Below are 10,965 nucleotides of genomic sequence, written 5' to 3'. Positions count from 1 at the left end.
CTGGCTGCTGGGGGTACACCAACCAAAAAAGGTTGAAAACCCCTGGCATAGAGTGCAAACTCCAGCAAGTTTGCAGATGATGCCAAGGTGTGGGGAGTAGTAGGTACGCTGGAGGGTAGGGCTAAGATTCAGAGAGACCTAAACAGACTAGAAGATTGGGCCAAAAGAAATATCATGAGGCTCAACAAGGACAAGTGCCAAGTCCTGCACTGAAGATGGAACAAGCCCATGCACCAGTACAGGCTGGGTGGTGACTGGGTGAGCAGCAGCTCTGTAGAAAAGGACCTGGGGGTTACAGCAGACAATAAGCTGAATATGAGCCAGCAGTGTGCCTTTGTCAAGAACAAAGGTGTGTTGCCAGTAGGTCAAGGGAAGTGGATTATTTCCCTCTATTCCGCACTAGTGAGACCCTATCTGGAATATTGTTTAGTTTTGGGCCCCCCACTACAGAAAGGATGCAGACAAATTGGACAGAGTCCAGCTGGAGGGCAGTGAAAATGGTGAGGGGGCTGGGGGACACGACTTCTGAGGAAAGGGAGGTTTAGGTTGGATATTCAGAAGAACTTTCTCACTAGGAGGGTGGTAAAGCACTGGAACAGGTTACGCAGAGAGGTTGCGGACTCTCCATCCTTGGAGGTTTTTAAGACCCAACCTTGGCTGGGATCATCTAGTTGGGGATGGTCCTGCTTTGAACAGAGGGTTGAACTAGATGACCCTGGGAAGTCCCTTCCAATCCTAATTTTCTATGATTCTGTGTTGTAGCCCAATAATTCGGTGATCGTGGTAGTTACCCAGGTTCTACGCCCCTTTTGCTGAAAGGGAGTTTGAACCTGCATCTCTGACTGCCCAGCACAGTGCTCTAACTACCAGCACACCACAGATTAGGCATATCTAGTCCCTTTTCAGGCACTTCTTTTGAAGCTGGACCCATGGGCAGCCAAGAGGGAGAGAAAGCTGAGGCCAGGACAGAAAGAATAAGTTAGTGTGTGCGTGGCTCAGGAAGGTAAATGCAGCTATAGAAGGAAGCAGGCTTTGGATTCTAGCCTGGTTCCTTGCTGCCACTGGGGCAGAAACTTCCCTATTGCACTGCTCTCCATCCACTTTTTCCACTGACTGTTAAATTCAAGGGGCAGTAGTTCAGTTTCATAGGAAGGGATGAAGTAGGGTCCAAGTAATCTGTAACTTATGGCATGGTGTTCAGAGTGCTGAATTGAGAAGTTGGAGAGACACAGGTTCAACCTGAGTCCCCAGCCTCTAGCAAGGAATACCTAAAACTCAGGTGTCTGGCTGCCTGGGCAGGTGCCCTAACCATTCAAGTGCTAGTGATAAAACACAGGAAGGTCCACCCCTCCCCTTTCCCCTTCCTCTTCCCACCTATCACTTTTCCAGGACCTCCACTCCGGTTTATTTGCATGTGTATGTGCCCATGCCTGACCAGTGCATGTCCAGATCGAGTTGACATGTCCATACTTATGCATCCACACCATAGAGGCAGGCCCAAAACCACCCAGGCCCACAGGTAGAAAACTGCCATTTTGATGCCCAAAGGGCAATAGAATTCCATTCTTTGTGTTCAGACTCGGAAGCTTTAACCAGGTATAGTGTAGACATACCTCATCTTGATACTAGACTGTCTGCCTTCAGCTTGATTACATTATGGGAGTATGCTCCATTTCAACCAAAAGTTTTGAACTGATGGCTTTTGAACTTCTCTGCAGATTCGTGGATTTCCTACAATTAAGATCTTTCAGAAAGGAGAAGACCCTGTTGATTATGATGGTGGAAGAACAAGAGCTGACATAGTTACTCGGGCTCTGGATCTATTTTCTGATAATGCCCCACCACCTGAGCTGCTAGAGGTATCTCTGACTGTAACACTAACTTCTTTGCTTTTTCCCTCCTGTCTGTCCTCTTAAAGCTAGCAATTATTTTTTACAGAAAATGTTGACTGTAAATGGCTAAAATAAGGCATGTAGAGCCCTTTGTCTGGGTCAGACATACCAAGGGATCACAACTTCAACTACTAGAGCCTCATGTATTAAAGGATCTAAGTGAAGGTGTGTGGTCTACACCATGGATGCAGGGAAAACAGCGGTAGTACAAACTACCGTGTCAGCATGTTTGAATCCTTATTCGGAAAGAGAGGGTGAAAAGGTAGTTGAGATTGATCTGCCCTTAAATCCTTGGCCTCCCAACCGAGGCTACATTGTGGTGGATTTAGAAAGTCATGGCAATTTTGAAATAAAACACACTGTGTGTGCAGTGAGTAGGGAAACTACACAGCAGCATGGAACACTGGTGACATAGTCAAAAGTGCACACAGTTGACAACTATGTGAAAAAGTGATGTCCAATAAATTATCATTGCACACAAAAGGATTTATTTTTAAATTGATACTTTCTCAAGAACGCTCAGGTAGGTGCCTCTCCTTAAGAACTAGGTGGAAACCATTCTCTGTTAACTTTTATTTTCACTTCATGTGCTACATTTTAATCATTGACCTAAAAGCAAGAACTTTTGGGCAACACGGAGCAAAAAATTGCTGCCTCTATTTTACTAATGCTTTTCCCTCTAGCATGTGATTAAAACCAGCATACTGAAGGACTGGCTAGTTGACTTTCAGGATTAAACTAAAACATTTTGGATACGACAGAGAGCAGTGATGCTACTGAACAAACTTAGCCATGAGCTTTGTGGCAACGTATTACAGGTAGAGAATTTGGCATTGTTAATAACTTTATACATGGGCAGATTTGGGAGGCATTTTGCCCTCTGAGTGTACCTTTTTTTGTTTCTTTTTAAATGGCCCCAACAGAAGCACTGAAATCACTGTTCCTTCAGTGCAGTAGAATTCTTAGTGCTGAGGTTCTGGTATCACCACCTCTTACAGCATTGCAACACTACCCATTTAGGTTATTTTAAATAGATTCATCAGTAAGCTTCCAAGAGACACTTTTTCTCCATTAGGCAAGCAGCTACATCTTACGCACTCTGTCCTTGCATTTGGGTACAGATTGTCTACAAGGCATTATATGGTGTTTCAGAGGAGTTTCCCTCTAGCTGACTTTGGTGTGTTCCCATAGAAGTAATGGTCTCTTTTTATTTAGAGCAGTTTTTTTTTCTTGCCAAGTATGGCAAAGTTAGGGCCTAAGACTGCCATTGTGTACCTAAGTTATAAGATGCCATGACACCTATGGTGTCCTCTGTCTTTTACCCCAGGTCATTAATGCAGATATTCTGAAGAGTACCTGTGAAGCTCATCAGCTCTGTATCATTGCTGTCCTGCCTCATATTCTGGATACAGGTAGAATGAAATAAAGCATTAATCTTTCTTGCTTAATAAATTCATAGAAGAGCTGTTTCTAACCTGGTCCAATTCTGTCTAACAGGAGCATCGGGTAGAAATTCCTATTTAGAAGTCATGTTAAAAATGGCAGAAAAATACAAAAAGAAAATGTGGGGGTAAGTGTTATCACTGACTTGGCCATTCTTCTTGATAACAGGGTGCTATGCGAGCAAGGAGTTTGGGGAAGACCTTGTGTACCCATTGTGGTTCTATTTAATTCCTAAATTAAGACATGCCCCCAATAATTCTTTACATAGAAAATTAATAAATGTGTTGTGTTTTTGTTTTTCCATATATAGAATATAATTACTGGAAGGTTATTTTTAATTCATTTCCCCCCCCCCTTACTGTTGCAGGGGGGAGGCAGATGGTTTAGGGAGGTCAAACAGCTTGCCCTCTGCTTGTGCCACCTGTACAGACGCCTCCCCTTCCCCGTCTCTCCCAGCCTCTGCTCCTCTTTCACCCCCAGCCTCTGCTTCCCTTCTCCCCTTACCTTTACTCTGCACCATTGGGTTCTGTCTCTGGGGCATGGAGCAGGGCCTCAGCCCTGCCTCTGTAACAGCTTTGTAGCCTGCATGCTGCTACTACAGGCCAGGCTGGGGCTGGGCTAAGTGTCCTAGGCTGAAGCATGCATGGAGCCTCCTGGTGCAGAGTGAGGGAAAGGGGCAGGTGGAAGGAGCAGAGGCTGTAGTGGTGGAGGGAGATGGTGGGGTGCAGAGGCAGTTGGGGGGTAAGAGCATGCAGCCGCTGTGGCTATGGCTTCAAGTCTGGGTAGGGGTTGGAGTCCTAGCCATAGCAGCTGCCTGCCCCCCACCACCTTGTACTTGATTCTAAGAGGAGCCTTTTCCCTCATGTTGAAATGGGAGGGGAGGGGGGCAGGGAACCTCTTTTTCTAGAATTGACTAAATGCAGTATATAGGTACTGCAGGTATGTGCCCATCTCTGCAAAGGATTTTTGCCTACAAACCAAAAGCATGGTATAGTAAAATCACGGTGAAGGAATAGCTGGATGTTTTGCAGCCAGTATGACTGGCTCACCTGTCTCTAAGGAGTCTAGAGAATCAATGGCTTTCTTTCTTCTTTTTCCATGGCTTTTTCTCTTAAAATATCAAAATGAAGTACTTGGGTTTATGCTGTTAACTTTTTAATAAATTAGATTATAAAAGGTTTGTCTCTCCACACTGAATACTGGAAATAAACTCTTAGCCAGGGGTTGGCAACGTATAGCTTGCAGGCCAGATCTGGTCTACAAAGAATTTGGCTGCAGCCTGGGAAAGTCTGAGACTGTCCACACTGGAGAGACATGGGAGGTAGTGTCATGAAGAAGGAAGAGGGATCAAGGTGGTTTGGGTAATCTGGGAAGCGGATTTGGAGCATGTGGCACAGGGGCTGGGTCACAAGCTCTGGCCTGCAATGACAAAATACTGCCAACCCTTGATCTAAGCTGTAAAATATTTCTGGCTTCTTTGGAGTTGTCTCTTGGAAGTTAGTCTTTTTGTTTGACTTCTGAAATAAGAATTAGAACCATCTTGGTCATGCTTTGAGTTCCATGGAGTCTATGGGCTCTTTTTCTTTCTTTCTTTTTTCTTTTTCTTAATTCCTATAGAATGAAGGGTAGGACTGCTTTTGCAGAGCATAGTACAGAAATATGAACTTCCTAAGAAGATGGGAGGTGATATCTTAAATATGACCTGAGCCAGCCAACTCCTTTGCAGAAAATCATTCATCACAAGAGAAACTGAGTTAGCCAGTTTGGGGAATTAAATTGACTGAAACATGTTTCTTCTGGTCTCTTCTTGGAAACTTCAGACTTAAGCCAACCGTTTATGTTGTTTGTTGTTGTAGAATAATGGGGCTGAAAGGAACTTTAAGCATCACTTAGTCCTGGGGTGTCAAACTCATTGAGAGTTGTGGGGCCCATCTACAGGCCAGATAGGGCCCACAGACTGGCCCTACGCACTGCACCCAGTGCAAAGAGCTGGTGAGGTACAGGCGCCACGTGCATTGTGCACCAGACCAGCTTTGCGCACCCCATGCAGTGTGTGAGACTGGGGCTGGCACATACTGTATGCGGTGCATGGTGGTCTGCCACAGGCAGCACCATGGGCCAGATGATAGGGCTCTGCCCAGGGGCCATGTCTTCAATGCCTAGTCCAAGCCCGAATGCATGTATGTGACTCGACCCATTTTAAACCTTGTTTGCATGATCTAATTAGACTAATTCCAGAGCACTGCAGGTTTGCTGACTTGAATAGCAAAAGACTGCGAAGATCTGAGGTTCTTCAGTAGCGTGGACATGGTTGCTATACTGCTACATTGCAGAATTCTTGCCTTGTACAGGGCTGCACAGGTTTCCACCTACTGTAGTTGACATCACTCTGTAGGACAAGGATATGTTTGTTAATGTCCTATATTGCTTTTTTTTCTTAAAGGTGGTTGTGGACAGAGGCAGGAGCTCAGTCTGACCTGGAAAGCTCCTTAGGAATTGGAGGATTTGGATACCCAGCAATGGCTGCAGTTAATGCTCGGAAGATGAAATTTGCCCTTCTGAAAGGATCTTTCAGTGAACAGGGGATTAATGAGTTTCTCAGGTATAAAAAAAGTCTTTTGTGTCAAGTGGAAAAATGGTTGCATCTTTCAGTAACTATAGCTGTAAATGGGTTTTGCAATAACATGTTCCATAATAGTGCCCGGGGTAAATTCCTATTCCGAGATCTGAACTCCTTAATAAATGCTGTTTAGTTTGGAATTCTTGTTTGGGGGCTGAAGAGAGAGGAAACTCTCGGAAAATATAAGTCCCTGTCTCTGCAGACTGCCTAGTATAACTTTATTTGAAGCTCTGCCTGAAGAGGCCTTGCAGGATCATACTAGGCCCTTAAGCCTTAAAGGTGCATGTACACAAGTGCAAAGCGTGCTTTGACACACTGTAATTACAACATGTCAGAGCAGGCTTGATTAATCAAGTCTGCTGGAGTGTGATAATTGCTGTGCTCCAAGAACCTCTCACATCTTGTGTATCAGAGTCCCTATGCTTCAAAATGGAAGTGGCAGCACTTGAACTAAAGCTTGTCTAACAAGTGCTTTAGTTCAAGCCCCCCACCACCATTTTGAAACACGGGGATGCCAACACACAAGCTGCTGCAACACTTGAATTAGAGCAGCTCTCAGAGCTGCTCTAAGTGAAGTGCCCTAAATGTCCAAATACTTGGAAGTGGTTAAGGAGGCAGTAAGTAGTAACAGCAGGAGATCCAGCTGTCTCAGCTATGTAGCAGATTGTGATTATACTAACAGTTCTAGTCCAATAAAAAGCCATCCTTTTACACTGTGTGAAGATGAGTCTGCATCATTTCTACTTTCCTTAGTTTTAGTAGTGTATTGCAGAGCTGGATAGGGTTTTCTGTCCTTGCCTTTGCCCAATGTTTGTTGTATGAAACACAGTTTTATTTAATGGTTAAAAAGTTGGTTTTGTGCCTGTAGAATCAAAGTGGGAGTATCAATGCCTAGTAGAAAATAGCAATGCAGATCATAACCACAGATATGGGAAGTGTCTTCTGTTTCTTAAATTGTTTAGTGTTTTAAAAGCTGTAGGGAGATCTCTACTGGCCTTGGCAGGCAGTGCTGTTGGGCTGCCCTTAGGACATAAACAGTATGGCTGTGCAAAATTTCAGTAGCCAATTCGTTTTGGAGGTGTTTCAGCACCCAGAACACTGAATCTGAAATGAAACGGAAGGCTCCAAAACATCTCTGAAATGAAATCATTGAAAACATTTCAGAGTTTTGGAGCCAGGCTTGCAGGGAAATCAAAACTAATAGGATTGGGTGGGGGGGAGGACTGCTCTGATACTGACATCTGTAGCTGGCCAGTGTCTACAATCTGTCCCTGAGGTCCCTTCCAATCCCAGTGCTTTGGGGGAGGTACGGCAGCCTGCTGTTCTCTGCCACAGATCTGGGGGCTGCACCCCCCCAGGTGGGTGGTAGGGCTGTGCCGGACGGACTCTTGCTGGTGGGCATAGGCCTCAGATCTGCATGCAGGATGGGTGAATGCTGCCACTACCAGCTGGGGCCAGTGCCAGCACCCAAGTCTGCTCAGTGCACCCCTTGCCGAGTGCCAGGAAGACTAGTGCTGCCGCTGGCCCCAGCTAGCAGTGGCAGCCTGCTGTTATCTGCATGCTCTGCGCACTGTCCAGGAGTTTTTTGGGGTGGTTTTGTTTAGTTTTGTTTTTCTTAAGCCCCACACTCACCAGCTGCAGCAGTGGCAATTGGGGCCTCTCAGGGCTCCATGGCAGAGGCCCCCCATGTAGCACAAGACAATGCGGGCCGGCAGAGATTGGGGGTGCCCCCGCCGCCTGACACCTATGCAGCAGCTGTTGCATTGCATGGGTGCAGCGTGGCTCGGCAAGGGACAGCACACTATCCTGGAGCTGGGGCAGCTCCAGCAATCGCCCAGAGCCTGGCAGCGCTCAGCCCTAGCTCCCAGACAGCACATGACATCCTGCTGAGCCACGCTGCACATGTGCCATGGGGCAGCTGCCACACGGGTGCCAGGCTGGTTGCGGGGGTGATCTCCGTCGCCCTGTGCTGCGTGGAGGGGCTCTGCCACGTTGCCCAAAAGCCCCAATCGCTGCTGCTGCAGCCAGTGAGTGGGGCTTTAAAAAACAAAACACGCAGACAGTGTGCAGGGCATGCAGATGATAGCAGGTTCCTTTGCTGGCTGGGGCCAGCAGCAGCACCAGTCTTCCCAGCACTCAGCACAGGGTGCACCAAGCAAATTCAGGTGTTGGCACTGGCCCCAGCCGGCAGCGGCAGCATGCTGTCATCCCACACTTGGATCCAGGGGCCCCCAGATCTGTGTGCAGGATGACAGCATGCTGCCACTGCTAGTGAGTGATATGAGTTTTGCTTTGAACAGTTTGAGATGCAGCTTCACAAAACCCCCTGCCCCAACTTCTTGCAACTTGGCAGGCTTCATGCCCTTAGAAAGGACTACCATCCCTGCAATTTTCATCCGAATCAGGCAAGAAATGACAACGTTATACGCATTTTAGTGATTCCCCATTATAGCCTCTGGCCAAAACAGCACTGAAACTGTGAAACAGATTTGGCCAAATCAAAATGAGACAATGATCCAAAACGCTGAAACAAATCACTGTACTTCCAAAACACTGAATCGGAAACCAAAACAAAACAGCCGTTTCTCACAGCCCTAATAAACAGCCCGTGGCAACAGTGACATGAAGGGTTTAAGTAACTAAAGATTGGCACTGCCACCTTTTAAAGAGCAGGTCTTTCTGAAGTTGTCTCACTTTGCACTTTAGCTTAGCTGTCTTGTGTAAAGGAAACAGTAGAGGCACAATAGCTATAGTTATCTCTTATCATGCAAGCTAAGCATGGTGTTTCAGGTAATCTAATAAGAAGCCTCCACAAAGTTGAATTAAAATAGAGGAGGAACAAGAAAAAGCTTGACTCTGATCGGGCTTTTGTGAATTTACAAAATACAAGGTGTGTCTGCAAACTGGATTAGCAAGTGGAAGCTGAGATTTTTAAAGCAGAAGCTGTTCACCTTCTGATAAAAGGTTAGATATCTGACCTAAACGAGACGACAAACTTCTGCAGTTGGTGCTTTTAAGTACCCAACCTAGGGTGATAAAGTAACAGCAGTGTCCAATTTTTAATTGAAATAATTATTCCAGAAACTAGAAATAAGTTTTGGGCTTATCTTGCCTTTTGCTTTGTATATACTTTAAGTAGATCATTATAAAATGGTGCAGCACTTGTCCCCAAGCATTGCAAGGTGGGTTGCTAATAGATTTGCTTGTAAGAAGCCTGTCTTTTGTGGGCTGTATGGCTTTTTGTTTGTTTGGATTATCTTTGAGCCTTCAAAATTCAGTTGTTGTCAAAACTCTTCACAACTTTATGAACTTTACGAATTGGGACTAACAGATGTTTTGGTATTGGGGTTTATGTAACCTACATGTACTGTAGTACACGACACACCCAATTGCCTATTAAATGTACAGAAAGCAGTATTCTGTTTGAGTGGGTTGGTATTATGGAAACTTCATAAACCTTGTGTTTTATCTTTATTTTTTTTTTTTTTTCCTCTTGTTCAGGGAACTGTCTGTTGGCCGTGGGTCTACAGCACCAGTAGCTGGTGGGGCTTTCCCTAAAATTAACACAGTGGAGCCTTGGGATGGCAAAGATGGAGAGGTAAGAGGCATTTCAATTTAGGGCGTGTCAACACTTGGGTTAAAAAGTACTGGGCAGAGTAATTTACTCAGGGAGGCCTATGCTCACTCCAAACTCCTGCTTCTAGAGTAAGTGAAACAATAGTTTCCTTCACAAAATACTCAAATGACTGCCTTTTAAACTTGGTAAAAAAAACAGCTAGTTAACTCTGTAATGAGCACAAACTCGAGTGAATTCTCTAGGTGGAAAGACCTGCAGCCTTTAAAGATAAAAATCTGACCCAGGACCTGGAAGGTAACTGTTGGAAGTACCAAATGGGAAATAAAATGTTCAATATTATGTTTGAAACGCTACTTACTGCCCTATATTGGTAATGTGAAAACTTCATTTACATGAGGTGAAGGGGAGATACTATAGTGCATGAAAGTTGCATGGAATTTAGCTCTGCAGCCTAAACTCCAAACTAGTGTCATTGCATTGGACTTATCATCACTGATAGAAACTATGCTGAGTTCAGTGAATTTTTTTTATTTGCTTAAAGTCCAGTTACCTGAATGTTTTTGGTGTTGTTTTTTTTTAATGCTATCGGAGGCAGCAGTCATGTGTGAGTGCCAATAAAATTTTGGCAGTGCTACTGTAGGGAGCTTTCTGACTAGCTTGCACTATTGAAATTTTCCAAATTCCCACCCCAAAAAATTCATTTTCTAGTTCCTAGATAAGTTGAATGACTGCTTAGCATATGCTAAATTGCATAAAGTATCTCAGTCACACGAATTGACTCTTTTCCACTAAACTACCATTTGACCCTCTGTACTACTAAGCTTAAGCTTATTTTGGAAGACTTCTCTTGGCCTCAGCAAACCATTGACTTTAAGTCACTTGTCACAAAAGCATTAAGTATGCTGGTGTTTAAAAACTTGATTTACTGTTCCACAGCTTCCAGTTGAAGATGATATTGATCTCAGTGATGTGGATCTTGATGATTGGGAGAAAGACGAATTGTAAGATCTTTAAGTTTCTTGAGAGAGTTTGTGCAGCAGCTCGGTGGAACATGGTTCACAATCAGATGGATATTCCAGTGGCCTTTTCCCAGAGAAGTAGCACTTGACCAGCTCTCTGCAACAGTGAACTGTACACATCATGAGAAAACTGTGCAAAAATTCTATGAATTGTCATAACAGTAAACTTGATTGTATTCTGTGCAACACATTTTAAGGACAACATGAATCTTTCTTTGGAATGTCTTGGTTTTTATTTTGTTGATATGGTGTGTGCTGTTTGAATGTTTACCAGGATCTGTTACTGTAACCAGTTTTAAATGCGCCTCATTCTTTCATTCAGATGGAACTTGATCAGTTTCTGTTTCAATTAAAGAATAAAACTTAATATTTTTGACACACAGTGTTAGTTTTGTATGGAAAAAACACGGTGCA

The 10,965-nt window shown here is 44.5% G+C and overlaps 1 protein-coding gene across 1 annotated transcript in view; it reads left to right on the top strand.

Moving 5' to 3' along the window:
• The window catches only part of PDIA6 (protein disulfide isomerase family A member 6), a 27,344-nt gene extending 16,417 nt beyond the window's left edge, over window positions 1-10,927 (top strand). The window contains exons 8-13 of the mRNA XM_019520747.1: window positions 1,719-1,859; window positions 3,220-3,304; window positions 3,390-3,462; window positions 5,779-5,937; window positions 9,457-9,553; window positions 10,469-10,927. Coding sequence (XP_019376292.1) covers window positions 1,719-1,859; window positions 3,220-3,304; window positions 3,390-3,462; window positions 5,779-5,937; window positions 9,457-9,553; window positions 10,469-10,537 — 624 coding nt within the window. The 3' untranslated portion in view covers window positions 10,538-10,927. The remainder of the gene's footprint in view (window positions 1-1,718; window positions 1,860-3,219; window positions 3,305-3,389; window positions 3,463-5,778; window positions 5,938-9,456; window positions 9,554-10,468) is intronic.
• Window positions 10,928-10,965: the final 38 nt, after the last annotated feature.

The sequence above is a fragment of the Gavialis gangeticus genome, unplaced genomic scaffold (assembly GCF_001723915.1).
Source record: "Gavialis gangeticus isolate Ggan-Ray unplaced genomic scaffold, GavGan_comp1, whole genome shotgun sequence".
Lineage (NCBI taxonomy): Eukaryota > Metazoa > Chordata > Crocodylia > Gavialidae > Gavialis > Gavialis gangeticus.
The sequence above is the reverse complement of the archived record's forward strand: the minus strand, read 5'-3'. Positions and strand labels throughout refer to the sequence as shown.